The 16,236-nt window shown below is 34.9% G+C and overlaps 1 protein-coding gene across 3 annotated transcripts in view; it reads left to right on the top strand.

The window, feature by feature from the left end:
• Window positions 1-16,236, top strand: part of ZFR (zinc finger RNA binding protein) — a 77,425-nt gene that overhangs the window by 36,790 nt on the left and 24,399 nt on the right. For 2 of the 3 annotated variants that reach the window (XM_036845905.1, XM_036845904.1), the window contains 7 exons: window positions 84-203; window positions 1,387-1,532; window positions 5,504-5,666; window positions 7,082-7,287; window positions 8,044-8,194; window positions 10,533-10,674; window positions 15,314-15,411. In XM_036845905.1, coding sequence (XP_036701800.1) covers window positions 84-203; window positions 1,387-1,532; window positions 5,504-5,666; window positions 7,082-7,287; window positions 8,044-8,194; window positions 10,533-10,674; window positions 15,314-15,411 — 1,026 coding nt within the window. The remainder of the gene's footprint in view (window positions 1-83; window positions 204-1,386; window positions 1,533-5,503; window positions 5,667-7,081; window positions 7,288-8,043; window positions 8,195-10,532; window positions 10,675-15,313; window positions 15,412-16,236) is intronic. The other variant, XM_036845906.1, reaches the window with a different exon arrangement.

The following is a 16,236-nucleotide window of genomic DNA, read 5'->3' as shown; positions in this document are numbered from 1 at the left end:
TTACAACCCATGAGGGTTTATAATTGAAATCTTCAACTGTAACATTCCTGTTGTGATTCTTGAAATTTTTTTCCCACATCAAGGTACGAAATGATGAAGGAAAAGTAATTCGATTCCATTGCAAATTGTGCGAGTGCAGCTTTAATGATCCCAATGCTAAGGAGATGCACTTAAAAGGGCGAAGACACAGACTTCAATATAAAGTGAGTAAAATTTCAGCTATTTTCTCTTTTTATATGGCTTGGAACATTCTAGATGCAAAAACAAGGTCTCTAAATATAACTCACTAAGTCCATGAACTCCCACTCCAGAATTGGCATGTAATGTCTCACATAGAGTCAGATGTTTAGTTTTTATTGACTAGTTTGTTATACTTAGGAAAAAACGATATCATATTTCATTACTTGTAGTGGCAAAATAAAGCTATAACATTATTTGGATCAAGTAATCATGTAAAGATAATTGCATCACAGGAAGTGTTTGAAAGAAGTGTCGGGTCTCCATTCTTTTCCTTTATCTTGGCAGAATTCCCACTAAAATGAATTATGAGATGAGGAATTCTTCATTGAAAACACTTCAAGTGATAAGTTAAATCTAAATAATGTATTTAAAGTTTTTAATTAGGTTGGACTAATGCACTAGATTCATGTTTTCTAAACACAGAAGTGAAAGTTAAAAATAATCTGTTAAAGGACAATACATTTATATGAAAAGAAACTTTTTAACCCCACACTCAGGTATCTAGAATCATTTACTTACAAAGGAAAATTAATATCCATCAGTCTTCTAAGGATTTCTTTTATTGGTTAGCACTAAGTTATGTACGTTTTACGTACTAAATGTATAATTTTAAACTTGAACAACTAAGAATTTTGGGGGTGGGAAGGAAAAAAGAATGTTTATGAATGTATTCTGAATTTTTCCTCTGATTCAACTTATTTTACTGCATTTACTCTCTTTTTTTTAAATTTATTTATTTATTTATTTTTGGCTGTGTTGGGTCTTCGTTTCTGTGAGGGCTTTCTCTAGTTGCGGCAAGCGGGGGCCACTCTTCGTCGCGGTGCGCAGGCCTCTCACTGTCGTGGCCTCTCTTATTGTGGAGCACAGGCTTCAGACGCGCAGGCTCAGTAGTTGTGGCTCACGGGCCTAGTTGCTCCGCGGCATGTGGGATCTTCCCAGACCAGGGCTCGAACCCGTGTCCCCTGCATTAGCAGGCAGATTCTCAACCACTGCACCACCAGGGAAGCCCGCATTTACTCTTATAATAGGAAATTTGCAAACAAAAGCCCCTATGATGAAAGAATATGTGGCATTTTATGATATAAAGATACGTGTAGATTGTTGGAGGGGTTGCTGGTTTTTCAAATATCTTGTCTATATTAACAGAAAAAAGTAAATCCAGATCTGCAAGTAGAAGTAAAACCCAGTATTCGAGCAAGAAAGATTCAAGAAGAGAAAATGAGGAAGCAAATGCAGAAAGAGGAGTATTGGCGAAGAAGAGAAGAAGAGGAACGCTGGAGAATGGAAATGAGGTAGTATCTTTAACTTTTAATAGCACGATAAGTGGTTTAGCCTTTCTAAAAAACTTAGCTATTCTGAGTATGTGACATCCATTCAGAGCAAACCAGATTTATTTAATATACTTTTTTTTAGATTTATTTATTATTTTATTTATTTACTTTATTTATTTTGGGCTTCGTCAGGTCTAAGTTGTGGCACACGGGATCTTCGTTGAGGCATGCGGGATCTTCATTGTGGCGTACGGGCTTCTCTCTAGTTGTGGTGTGTGGGTTTTCTCTTCTCTAGTTGTGACACACAGGCTCCAGGGCACACGGGCTCTGTAGTTGTGGCGCGCGGGTTCCAGAGCGTGTGGGCTCTGTAGTTTGCGGCACACGGGCTCTCTAGTTGAGGCACGCGAGCTCAGTAGTTGAGGCGTGTGAGCTCAGTAGTTGTGGTGTACAGGCTTAGTTGCCTGGCGGCATGTGGGATCTTAGTTCCCTGACCAGGGATCGAACCTGCGTACCCTGCATTGTATGGCGGATTCTTTACCACTGGACCGCCAGGGGAGTCCCTATTTAATATACTTTTAGTTTTCACTTCTCTGGAAGACCTTAGGTCTAGGAGAGAAATGCATTAAAACTAAGTTATTGGCTATTCTAATATTTGACTGTGTCCTTGGTATTAGGAATTATGTTGGAAATGGTATCTTATATATATTTAAATACACAAAGAAATAGTTTAATACTACAAATAAATGCTTCAGTTTAAAACAAGCAAAATAGAACATTTGGTTACATGATAAAAATATCCGGAATATCAGATTTAGTAGCTTCTAGACATTAATAATGTGTGGGTTTTGGGGTTTTTTTGTTTTGTTTTTGTTTCTCAGGAAACGTCTATTATGAAAACTTTAGAGGCTACAGGGAAGGAGAAATGAGAAACGTGTTCAAGAGATATGTAAATGTTTAGTTTTATTGATATAATTGGCATATCTTTAAATGGTACAATTCACTGGTTTTTATTATATTCGCAGAGTTGTGCAGTCATTACCACAGTCAATTTTAGAACATTTTCATGACCTGCAAAAGAAACCACAAACCCATTAGCAGTCAATCCTTATCTTCCCCCACCCCCACCCCCACCCCGCCAACTCCTCCCTCTACCCCTAGGCAACCACTAATAATAGATTCACCTATTCTGGAGATTTCATATAAATGGAATCATAAAATATGTTGTCTTTTGTGTCTGGCTACTTTCACTTAGCATAATGTTTTCAGGGTTCATGCATGTTATAGCATATATCAGTACTTCTTTTTTATAGATGAATAATATTCCATTACGTGTATGTATCACATTTTGTTTATTCATCAGTTGATGGACATTTGTGTCATCTCCACTTTTGGGCTATCATGAATACTGCTGCTATGAGGATTTGTGTACAAGTTTTAAAATATAATTAAGATAAATGTAAACAGAAGTGTAATGTATGTGTATTTTATAACCTGCTTTTTTTCATTTACATACCAACTCTTTTAAAAAGTAAGCTAGAATTATTTTTTCTTATTTTCCATGGCTACATAGTATTATCTTGTGCAGATGTAAAATTTTCCTTATAACCAATTACATATTGTTAGATATTTAGGTTTTTTACAGTATTTCCCCATTATAATTATACATTGACCATCCTTGAGGCTATATTATTGCATAAATCATGATTAGTTGCTAATAATAAAGTCCCAGAAATGAAAATGTTTGACTGCAGATACGCATACTTTTTGCCTGTACTAGATAGTTTAACTTACTGGTTCTCAAACTTTTTGGTCTCAGGACCTTTTATACTCAATAATTACAAAACTCCAAAGAGCTCTTGTGTATATGGGTTATAGCTGTCAACATTTATTTTATTAGAAATGAAAACTGAGAAGTTTAAATATTTATGAATTAATTTTAAAATGACTTTGTTAAAATGTAGTTAAATATTGATAATTATAGTATTAGATCAACCATATTTATTAATATATGGTGCATAAGTATAATATGCTAACTATAAAATAACTATATTTCTCCCCCAGAATAATGAGAATGACATTGTTTTATATTTTTTCAGATCTCTTTAATGTCTAGCTTAAGGTAGCCTGATTTTCCTATCTACTTCTTTGCTCAACAGGTTGTGATAACACATTTTGCCTCTGGATAACTCCACTGTACACTCATAAGAGAATGAGAATGGAGAAGGCAAATGTCTTGTTATTGTTATGAAAGTAATTTTGATGTCATGGATCCCCCTGAAGGTGTCTCAGGAACCACCTAGGGTCCCTGGACCACACTTTGAGAACTGCTTCTGTAACTTATTAAAATCTCTGCCAATGAGAGAGTGAAACATAAAAGCCAGTTTTGTTTCAACTTTAATTGTTTGTATTGCAGGCAAATTAAATTTTTATTTCATGCTTAACCACTTACATTTCTTCTGTGGTGAATTGCCTGTTTATTTGTTTAACTTACCTGTTGTTGATTTGTAGACACTTCTATTAGCTATTAACCCATTATTAACATGTTACCTTTAAATAATCTTTGTTGTTATGTATGTATCGATTTTTATTTAGGTATCTAAATCTATTCTTCTTATTCTTTATGAAGTTTCTGCCTTTGTAATGCACTGGAAATTTTTCTCTATACCTAGATTACGCAATTACTTCCTCTTTTATTGTTATATCAAATATTTATTAAGCGCTTACAGTTTGCCAGGAAGTAGCACATAGTGTGTTAGACACCAAGTATGAATTGGTAAACAATGGATAAAGGTCCCTGCCCTTATTTAACTTAAACATCTTTAGTAATAAAGTATTCAGTACTGGAATGAACATGGTTTTCCAGAGCCTTCAAGCTCAGGACCTAAATAACATAGAAGTATGGTTCTTCCTGTCCTTAGTTGGATGACCTAAAAAGCACTGCTTATTCCCGACTGAAGAAATTGGTGGTTTCTGCAGTGCTACTTGAGAAACATACTTCTTTCTTATGTTTTGTGTTAAACAAATTTGTCTAGTAAAAACTTAATTGTTACAAACATTTGCTATAAAGACAGGACTACCTTGGGAGTTGCTGGTATCCTAGTTTGAAGCTGAAAGCAAAGATAGAACTGAGAAGGAGAGAGTCACATGGTAAAAAAGAAATTAGATTCTGAAAATGTTGACTATTAAAGCAGAGGCTACACACTAGCTGCCCACAGTCCAAGTTCAGTCCATGGGTGTTTTATTTGGTACACATGGTATTTTTTGGATACCAACATGAACCAACACTTAAAGAGCATGAGATTTCACAAAAATCCTGATGACCTTGGGATTACCATCTGTATTCCCTTATGGCAATAATTAATAGCTGTGCTGTGGCTCAGAGCATGTGCTTTCTTCTTCACCATAGTTCCTATCACCCTTAATATGTCCCCAAAAGTGAAACACGATGTGAGTTGCCATTTATCTCAGTTGTTTTTCCTCACTGTAGAGAATTGTCTTTGTCTCTCTACCTGTATCAGTTGAGGAAATTAAAGGTAGTCTTCAGAAGTTCTCTCTTAGAAAAAAATAGGAGAGAGCACATTTCTTTGGAGACATGAAGAAAATTTCTGAATGTATGCTTTGAGTCTTTCACTCACACACATTGTTGGTCTGGCCACATTAGGTAGGCATTTAAGTTTACAGTCTCCTGTAAAGAGGGAGAGGTTAGAAGGAACTCTGAGGTTTCTGGTGCTTGTTCTTTCAACCCTGTCTTCAGGCTGTGAAATTTTGTTTTGCTTTTATCTTTGTTTACTTATTTTCTCTTTTCACTGGGATTCACTTCCATTTACTGCTAGTTAAAGCAAATAAAGGTAATCAGATACAGTAGGAGAAAAGAGAGATGTAAGCTAGACTGATTTGGGGTATTTTTTAAATTGCTTTTTATATCATTATTGATGTAAATTCTTGGGTTGTATTTTTCTTATAGACTTATAGTATCATTCTCTATGTTTCAGACGTTATGAAGAGGACATGTACTGGAGAAGAATGGAGGAAGAACAACATCATTGGGATGATCGCCGCCGAATGCCTGACGGAGGCTATCCTCATGGTCCCCCAGGCCCACTAGGCCTTCTGGGAGTCCGACCAGGCATGCCTCCTCAGCCACAGGGGCCAGCAGTGAGTGTCCACTTTGTTTACATAGGGAGTGAAAGTGTAAGACTGGCTCAGCATTGAAAGATAACAGTTTGGGGAGCTAATTTTTTTTTTTTTTTTTTTATAACTTTATTTATTTTTGGCTGCTTTGGGTCTTCGTTGCTGCTCGCAGGCTTTCTCTAGTTGTGTCGAGCAGGGACTACTCTTTGTTGCGGTGCACGGGCTTCTCATTGTCATGGCTTCTCTTGTGGTGCGCGGGCTCTAGGCGCGCAGCCTTCAGTAGTTGCAGCATGCGGGCTCTAGAGCGCAGGCTCAGTAGTTGTGGCGCACGGGCTTAGTTGCTCCATGGCATGCGGGCTCTTCCCGGACCAGGGCTCGCACCCCTGTCCCCTGCATTGGCAGGTGGATTCTTAACCACTGCGCCGCCAGGGAAGTCCCGGGGAGCTAATTTTTAGACTTAATAATATCCAAATCTCAATATAAGTTTTTCATCTGATTTAGAATTTTCCCTCCTTTTATTACAGGTTCTCAACTCGTGTCCTTATATATGAGGACTTCGTAGAATTTCCATGCATCTTTCTTACTTTCAGTATAAGCTAAGGGAGCAGAGCTTCTTTTGCCAACTCTTCTTTCACATAAGAGATTTTCTTGCCCTTGTTCTTTAGATTGTCAAGAACAACTAATTTTGAAAGCAGTTGCTTTGCTTTCAGAATTATTCTTATCTTCCCATTACCAGTGGTTTAGAGTCTTTTTTCCTTTTTCAAATCATGAAAAAAAAACCTACCACTACTTCTAAATTAAGTGCAGGATAAGGGGTAAGTAAATGGTCCAAGATGAGCACACAGTGGATGTATTAGGAGAACTGTAGGCAAGAGCTGCATCTTAAGAGTTTGTGTTCTGTGGAAGCTAGATAAAAGAAGACATACCTGGGTTATGAGGAATATTTCATGTAAGTTCAGACTACAGAAAACAAGATGTTTTTATTCTTTGTTCTGTTTTCTAGAGGGCACTTAGAAGGAAACAGCAACAAATTCCTGCTCTTTAAACTATTCTTTCTCATTTGTCTTTCCATAGAATATGTATTTGTGAAACTTGTTTTATTAAAAGCAAAACATTTCAGAGTCACTGGTTGTTAAAGTTGAGTAGAAAGTATTTTTCTAACCTTAGATGGTGTGTATTATAATTTTACTTGTTTTGAGGCAAAGCATGTGTACGTACGTAGTTACATACTCATTCTTGATAGTGTAACTTTCCATAGTTTACATGTTTGTTTTTACTGAAATGGAAAAAAGGGAGAAGATAGCTTTAAATGGACATTTTGCAAAATTGACTTTCTTATTGAAAAGATGTGAAAACATATGTATAGTTGAAAAATAATAATTTACTTTTGCTTGGGAAGCATCTTTTTTTAATGAAGTTATCTTTTTTGTCTTCTCCAGCCCTTACGTCGTCCTGACTCATCTGATGATCGTTACGTAATGACAAAACATGCAACCATTTATCCAACTGAAGAGGAATTACAGGCAGTTCAGAAAATTGTTTCTATCACTGAACGTGCTTTAAAACTTGTTTCAGACAGCTTGTCTGAACATGAGAAGAGCAAGAGCAAAGAGGGAGATGATAAGAAAGAGGGAGGTAAAGACAGGTGTGTTTTCAGAGTTTTTTACTTTTGTTTACTTTTGGTTTCCCTTATGTGGGCTTCGTATACTTGAAATAAAAGTTACAAAGACTGAAAATTCTCTGTTGTCAGTCTACATGTGTTATGCTTGTGTAAGATATTTAATGTATTCAGCTGTTTTTTGCTGAAATGAAAAATAACAATTTCATACAGTCTCCAACCTTGTAATTTTACTCATTTTATTTAAATTTATATAAAACCTATTTCAAGTCTGTTTTCAAAGCAGCCTTTATAGTTTTCAATTGCATTTAGCTGCTATTCAGTTTTTATTTATTTGTTGCATATGTTTACTCTTTGTTTTAGCGCTTCTTTTTCCTTAACACATTGACCCATAAGTGTGAATAAGCTCAACCTTTAGCAACATCTTTCATACCAAGTTTGCATTATGATCTATAACTTTTCATTTTCCCCTTACCATTTGGAAATACCTTTGTATATATTGAACATGACTTTTATTCTGATTTGTAAAGTGAGACACAGAAAAGTGTTAACGGCCTTTGCTTTGCAGTTGTCCGTGTGAGAACTTAGCTCTTGATTTATTAATTTATCCATATTTCTTATCTAAGTGAAGGATACTTCTAAAAATATTGAATGTTTTTATACTGTAGTTGATTGAGAATTTTAATGGTGTAAAAGTTACTTCATTTACTATTGTGTGTTGAGAGATTATCGTGGTTCTGGTTGAGAAGGGAAATGTGATAATATAACTTGATTTCACTGCAGAGCTTTAAAAGGAGTTTTGCGAGTGGGAGTATTGGCAAAAGGATTACTTCTCCGAGGAGATAGAAATGTCAACCTTGTTTTGCTGTGCTCAGAGAAACCTTCAAAGACATTATTAAGCCGTATTGCAGAAAACCTACCCAAGCAGCTTGCTGTAAGTATTATGGAAATGTTCATTTTTACCCCTTGTCTGGTTCAAAAGTTTTTGGCAGGACTAACTGTGCTTCAGCTTAATCTTAAGCCAGCCTTTAAAGTTTTGGCTTGACTTTCCAAATTGAATTTTTTGCTTGATTGTACAAATTGGTAGAACTGTTTTCTTCTTTGTCTTTTTAGGTTTTATAGTGCTCCTCTGGCATGAAGCCATCTTGCTAATTTATTTTAAAATATAAAGTTGCAGCACACGTCCTCTTCCTGTTCTTTCTTCCAGGAGTTGAATCATTAAGAGATAAGACTTTAGGGAAAAAATGGGGTTTTTTTGTTTTGTTTTGTTTTTTAAACAAAGCCCATGTATGTATAGCAAGCTTAAATTTTTAGAATTCATGAACTTCTTGCCTATTTAGTTGAATACATGTTTTTAATAAAGTATAGTAACTAAAATAGAGACTCTTTCTGATTTGAATTTCCCCAGTTTTATTATGATTACTTTCAGTTTTCTACACGTTATAATCATAGGTATTACCTCTCACTGTCTCTCTTCAGCAAATTGTGGCAATGCACAATTAATAGAATATCCCCTTTTGGTCCTACAAAAACAAAACTTTTTTAAGTTTGAATTTTTAAAATTTTTATATAGTATCTTGTCAGAATCGCAGACTGGGCTTTAAAATAAAGATTTCTTGAATGATTTAATGTATAAAACTTATTTAGGTATTTGAAATCCAAGAATTGACATTTCATTGGTAATATGTATTCCACAGTAATGTCAGAATAAATAGTACCAGACCACAGCAGAGCAACCGATACCAAAAGGGATAGTGAAGCATGCTATTAAACTTGAGCTCTGACGATTGTGGCACTTACTGTTGTTTGCTTTATATTCCCATTGTTCCAGATGTGAAGTTTCTTATTGTGGATTAGTCTTTTTAAGTATTAGGAGCCAGGAGAATTGTCATTGTGTGTCTACTTGTTACCCTCTGTTGAGGCTGCTAGAGCAGTGAAGGGGAGGAGACTCAAAAGAGGTTTGAGGACTTTGAAAAAATTATATAATTTGCGAGAAACATCTTGATCCTAAATTGTGGTGTTTAGTAAATCTACAAAGTAGGGGGGCTTCCCTGGTGGCACGGTGGTTAAGAATCCGCCTGCCAGTACAGGGGACATGGGTTCGAGCCCTGGTCCGGGAAGATCCCACATGCTGCAGAGCAACTAAGCCCGTGCGCCACAACTACTGAGCCTGCGCTCTAGAGTCCGCGAGCCACGACTACTGAGCCCGCATGTTGCAACTACTGAAGCCCACGTGCCTGGAGCCCGTGCTCTGCAGCAGGAGAAGCCACAGCAGTGTGAAGCCTGCACACCACAAGGAAGAATAGTCCCCACTCGCCGCAACTAGAGAAAGCCCGCACGCAGCAATGAAGACCCAACACAGCCAAAAAAAACTACAAAGCAGAAAATACTATATCCTAACTAAATAATTAACAGTTACACTAAAAGCAGCATACTCTTTCCAAATCATTCTATGTACTTATTGTACAAGTGGATAAGCAAGAGAAATAGAATTTATTATCATCATCATCATTCTCATAGTTAACGTTTATATAATTCTTACTATGTACCAGGCACTGTTTTAAGTGGTTTACATAGTTAATTCATTTATTCTTCCAACAATCCTATAGGTTAGATAAAATTACTGTCCCCATTTTATAAAAACAGGTAAAGGGGAGTTAAATAATTTGCCCATCTTCTTATCATTAGTAAAGTAGCAGAGCTAGGATTTGAACCTAGATACTATGCTGTAAACACTCCATGTAATTTCTATTGAGTCTTCATTTGTTCATATATACTGAGACTTACTTCATGTGTACTGAATTGCAGTGAATCCTGGTTTTTCTTCTTTTGATCAGGACTTTCTGCTCCCTGACAAGGTACACTGGGAATGTTTGAATTATGGCTCCCGTTAGTTTCAGATACCTATTTTAGTCTCATTCATACTCTGCAAGTACTTAACTACCCAAGATGCTATTAGGAAGGTACGGTAATAAATAGGGCAGTGTTTCTTTTATCCAAGAACTCATCATCTAAGAGAGACATACACACATACAAATAACTCATGTGATACAAGTAATGGTAAATATTAGTTCAACAAAATTCTACAAGGAAAGAGGAGCAAGAGATTTATAATATTTGCACGTATTGCAAGGCTTCTTGGGGGGAGTAGTATATGATCTAGTCCTTATAAAATGGTTAAGGCAGTGAGAAAATGAAAGAGCCATAGTGCAACTGCTTTGTTTGATAATGTTAAAAGGTCCATCTAATTTCCTGTACTCTTCATTACATAGGTTATAAGTCCTGAGAAGTATGACATAAAATGTGCAGTTTCTGAAGCGGCAATAATTTTGAACTCATGTGTGGAACCCAAAATGCAAGTCACTATCACCCTGACGTCTCCAATTATTCGAGAAGAGAACATGAGGGAAGGAGGTTGGAAAGCCATTAAACATTCTACTTTTTATTAACTTTTTTTTTCCCCATTTACCTACTCTTTAAGATGGCATTAAGCCCTAGAAGGCAACATGCTGGCATTACATATGAATTTGATAGATTTGACTTATATAGCAACCAGTTTTGCTTAAGATCATTTCCCAGATCTTTTATTAGTGTCTTTTTAGCAATGTACTTTTATATAAAACACTCATGGTATTATTGATTTTCTTGATTTTTTTTTTCTTTTCTTGCTAACCTCAGATTTCTGGAAAAAAAAAAAAAAAGTTCAAAATTATTCTTACCAGCATAGTTGACCCATGAACAAATTAAAGAAATGTTGCTAGTGAGGGGCCACAAATTTAAGTTCTGTTAAGTTCTTGTTCTTGTCTTACAAAAAGACAAGAGAGTTCCATAAATAAAATTGGTTAAATATTCATAACACAGTTTAAGAGACATTGTTATATATGTAATCATGGATTTGGCTTGTCCTGAGGTAAATATTTCTGGTTCTCTGAGGTTGCTCTTCGGTTTGAAGCGTTTTCATAAATGCAGAGCATCCTAATGCACGTAGATTTGGGCATCTGACCCCACTATTATACTAGAGATATTGAAAACTAAACGGTGTTGGCATAGTTAGTGAGTTATAGCACAATTCAGGGTTTTTAAACTTACTTTACAATTGTAGAATATGAAATCCTGCTGGTGCCAGCAATGTTGCTTTAGGGACTATTCTGTAACATTTTCAAAGCTTCAAAAGCTTTTAAGCCAAAAAGCATGGTCAGTGTCTGCCGTATGTTGGTTCTGTTGTTTTATGGGTCAGATAAAATTTACTTTGTTTCCTTTCATGTTGTTTTTGTACATCTTAATTTGTTGATATGGAGTTATAGTCTACACTAATATTTCTTTGTGATACAAATAGAGGAGAAAAGAATACTTAAAATTAATTTGTCTAATAGCATAAGTAGGCTCTCAATTACTGTCCCTTTAAATTTGTTTTCTTACAGCAAAGCAGTTTTTTTTAAGGCACTGGGCTTTCCACAACCCAGGAAAAGACCATTTTTACTAAAAAATGCGATCATTGGGAGACATGTCTAACTTTGCATACATTATATATACACCATATATCAGGACTTGTATGTTGTGTAAGCTTTGCATCTTAAAAATAAATGGGGTTTGTGTAGAGGATCTTTTATATGAGCATGAGTTCCCACTAAAGGTCTGGCCGTGAATATTGCTGGAAAAACAGTTCCTGAGTCAATCTGGTCAATTCATATGCGGCATATGACTCTTAGGATTTGAAAAAGAAATTTTCGAGATTATGTTATAAATAATAGTTGCTGTATTTCATATGAAATTATACTCATATAACCATTTAACTTTATTTCAGAGCACATCTTGTCCAGTTATATTTAGGCTTACTTAAATTTGTGCAGTATCAAGTAATTTTATTTTGTTGCAAAAGTCTAAAGTTAATAGTATCATATTTGTAGTAGTCTTTAATAACCTATCCCTTCTAAAGGAAACAAAATTATATTTTTGTCTGACCCAGACTTGAGTTATTGTTCTGAATTTCATAAATATTATGGTGAGAGAAATGGTCAGTCCAAAATTGAAAGATTTTACTTCAAGACACTGAGCTGAAAAGTTGGATGTGCAAAAAGTGTAGAAACATTGATAGTGTTCTTTGCTGCAGATAACTGCAGTAAATCATGTCTTTAGCTTCATTATGAAGATTGCTGCAGAATAAACGGTATGTATTCTCTCTCACTGCAGCTCTGAATGCTCTGTGTCTTAAAATCATTTAAAGCCTATAGCTTGCTTTGGGGAGTTAGTACAGGGGTAAGGAAGGCTTTGCCGGAAGAGCACTTGTAAATCATGAGACTGGCGACTTGCGCATAGTTGTGGTAGCCTCTTAATGCGTATTGGTCCTGTTTGATACAAAAAATTATTTAAAGGAGATTATTAAATTGCCCAAATAACTGTTAAACACATTACAGATCTATTTTATATTACTGTGTTTGACAGTTAAACATTAAGTAAACGTTTAATTGACTTGAAGCTTGAAATGTTCAAAATGCTCTAACCCTTGCTACAGCGTCTCTTCTGTAGCAAGTCAAGTACTGTGTGTTTTTTTTCCCACCTTTAGCTTATCAGGCCCGGTCCAAAGCCTTCTAGCAGAGGGAATTGATTCCTGTCAGGGGTTGCTGCCAAGACATCGGAAGGATTTTTGACCAAGGTTTTCAAAAGCTCAGTGTCACACCTGCCATTTGATTAAGGAGGGATTTTGGATGCAGAGTCTGGCATTTATTGTCCTTTGTGTGGCTGTTCTGTTTGTTTTGTCTTTGTCTCTTCTAGATTTGAGCAGTGTTCACACTAGTTTTTAAATTGTTGGGTGGATTACATATTTTACATAACCATGTTAATTTATTTAATATATTCCCATTAACTTTTAATCATAAAATAGTGTGGACACAGCATGTCTTCTAACTGGTGATTAACCCCTTAAAATTTATGAAATACATTTTTGTAGGGTAAGAATTTGCTTTCTTTTAAATAAATTAACTGATATTTGTTTTGTTTTGTTAACTGGGTATTAGGAAGCAAGTATGATTTTAGTACAGTATATCTAAGGGGTTAATCCACTTGAAATATAGAATGGGTGCAAAAATCCACACTCTAAATTTGACAGAAATTTCCTACTTATAGATCTTAAGTTGTTTTTAAATTGCAATAGGTGTCTTGGCATCTTTGAAATTGTATCATATTAATTTAAATTTCCAAAGTTATGAATGCTTGTGTGCAAAAGGAAAACTTTTCTTCCGTATTGGAGGAAATTAAAACATGAATTAACATTAAAAATTCAGAAACTTAGAAAGAGATTGTACATTATCACCTATTTGCATTTTAGCTTTAGCAGATAATGTAAATAAATAAGGGACATGGAAAGGGTTCTTCAGCATGTTCTGTAACCTTGCTTTGGGGAGTGGTTTTTTGTTGTTGTTGTTTCTTGCTTTTTTTTTTACTTCTTTAATTAGCTGTGCTTTCCTGTGTTCCTTTTCCTTCTCTCAGAATAGCGCATTTCTTATGTTCATTATATTTCTGGATTCAGTAGTTGGTTTTTCAGGTTTTGAGATTGTTTATTAGTTTTTAAAAATTACTAATATTTCTGACTTGATACTTTTCTTTTTAGTACCCAGATTCCTCTTTCAGTGTTCATTTTCAGAATGCCACACAGTGTTCTTTGATTATCTGTAAAATTCCCTTCTAATATGTATTCTGAAAATCTGTGCCATCTGATTATGTAAGGAGTAGGAACTAAGAATAAAAAGCCCAGACGAGGGATGGAATTCTTTATTACTTTTTAAATATGCTTTTTAATATGTCATCTACTCAAAATAAGAACAGATATCTTTTAAGATTTCTGAATGCTCATATAAAAATAGACAATCAAATAATTTGCCCAGCATTGCAATAGTACTCTTAAAGTAAAATCATCTTCATGTTTCCTTTTACCATATATTTCATCTTTTGTTCCACATATTCATTTGGTGCCCTCGATGATTTATAAAATTAAATCCTAAATGTCCATAATTTTGGTGCTTTTTATCTAGAAGACTGTTTTCAATAGATTACTTGCCTGGTATGTAATTTTCCTATATGTAGAAAATATTTTAAAATCACCAAGAGTTGTGAATTAGATTGACTTATGAATAGTTTGATTAGCAAATTTGATTAGCAACTTTTATACACAGTTTACAGATATGTTTAGATGAACGTAAAGCTGGCCTTTTATGAATGAAAAGTTAACTTCTTGTCCTGATTTAGGTTCAGATTTTCTTCTCAAGTTTTATATAGCTCATTTATGTTTTAATACAATAATCTGATTAAAATCAGTTATTATAACTGACTTTGCAACTTAAAAGATTCTACAGATATATCATCAAACCATTCTGCTTACTGCATCTGTTCTATTTCTATACTTACTCAGTTTAACCATGCTAGTTCCTATTGCCCTTTTCTACTTTACTCATTGTTTCTCTCCAATTATTCTTTGAAATACTTCATGGGAACTTTGAATTTTAAAGGGCATTTCATATTCCCTTAATTCTTAAAGCTAAAATTCTCTTGTGGAAGAGAAGTCATTGAACTCTTAGAAATGCCTATTTTTGGCTCTTTATTTTTTTCTATGATTATTACTGCATTGATCATCCCATATTTATCATTAGTTCTTTGACATATTAGCCCCAGAATAACCTATGACCATTTAAAATACTGAACAAACTCAGTAGTTTATTGTACATTCTCATTAAGGTGGATTTTTGTGTTCCCTTTTGTCTTGTCGTCTTTGTGCTGGTGCGCTGTGTCCAGTAATCCTTCCTTTTGATTTTATTTTGGTGGGTAGGGTTTATATTTGCAGAAATTATTTATTATATTTCTAAAATAAAGAGTTTTAATTCTCATCTTGATCTTCATATTAGATTATGTGAATTTGTTGAAAATAACTCCCTGGGTACTTTAAAGTGTTGACAAACTCTCAAATGGCTCATGTGACACTGATGCTACTTTAAGGAAGTGTCTTGCTCACCTGGTCAAACACCCATTCCTCACTGCATTTTGCCAATTCAATCCATTTTAGATGTAACCTCGGGTATGGTGAAAGACCCACCGGACGTCTTGGACAGGCAAAAATGCCTTGACGCTCTGGCTGCTCTACGCCACGCTAAGTGGTTCCAGGTTCGGAACATCATTTTACTTTTTTCTTGTAGCCTTATGAGAGAGTAGTTCAGTACAACATGTTTAACTGTGTTTAAACATTTCAAAAGATTGCCCAAGCAATACTATTTTAAATTAAATATGAGAAAATGTTAACATAGAAAGCTGGGTATGAAGATCTGCATATTGCAGTTACTATTAATTTGACAATAAACTCAGGTTTTGGGGGTGTTTTGTGGTTTGGGTTTTTTAATTTTTATTTTTAGTGGCTATATTTAAAGTTGACTTGTTTAGGGACATCACATGTTTGTGTACATATATTATATTCCATAAGGCTGCAGATTAACTTTGCTTTAAATAATGGAATATGTGTTTAAAGCTTTGTGTATAGTTTTAAGATTTTTTCCCCCCCTCTTTCTCTAAGTTAATAAGTGTAGGGAATGAAAGGTGAGGAAGCAGCTGTTTGGTTTAGTGACTTTGCAGTTATGCAAAGGCACAGAAAGGAAACCAAACAGATTTCCTTAATCTTTCAGTCCCTAGACAAACTTTTTAGCTCTTTACTTTTTCTTTTATTTCTAATGTAGGCAGATTTTTTTTTGAAGTTTTACTGTTTTAAATGACAAGGTCAAGGTTCACAGGGGATCAAGAACAATTATTCTTGTATAATCTGTTTACTTTGACCTAAAATATCAGCTTTTAAATACTAACCCTGGCATAAAATATTGCTGTAAATGGCAGCTCATTGAATCCAATTTTAAGCGTGGTTATTTTTGTTTTATTTTTATCTGAGCTTCCATTGAACAGTGGTATTTTAACTTTTTTTTCGTCAAGGGATACTTTCAGTAT

This window comes from Balaenoptera musculus, chromosome 3 (assembly GCF_009873245.2).
Source record: "Balaenoptera musculus isolate JJ_BM4_2016_0621 chromosome 3, mBalMus1.pri.v3, whole genome shotgun sequence".
Lineage (NCBI taxonomy): Eukaryota > Metazoa > Chordata > Mammalia > Artiodactyla > Balaenopteridae > Balaenoptera > Balaenoptera musculus.
The sequence above is the reverse complement of the archived record's forward strand: the minus strand, read 5'-3'. Positions and strand labels throughout refer to the sequence as shown.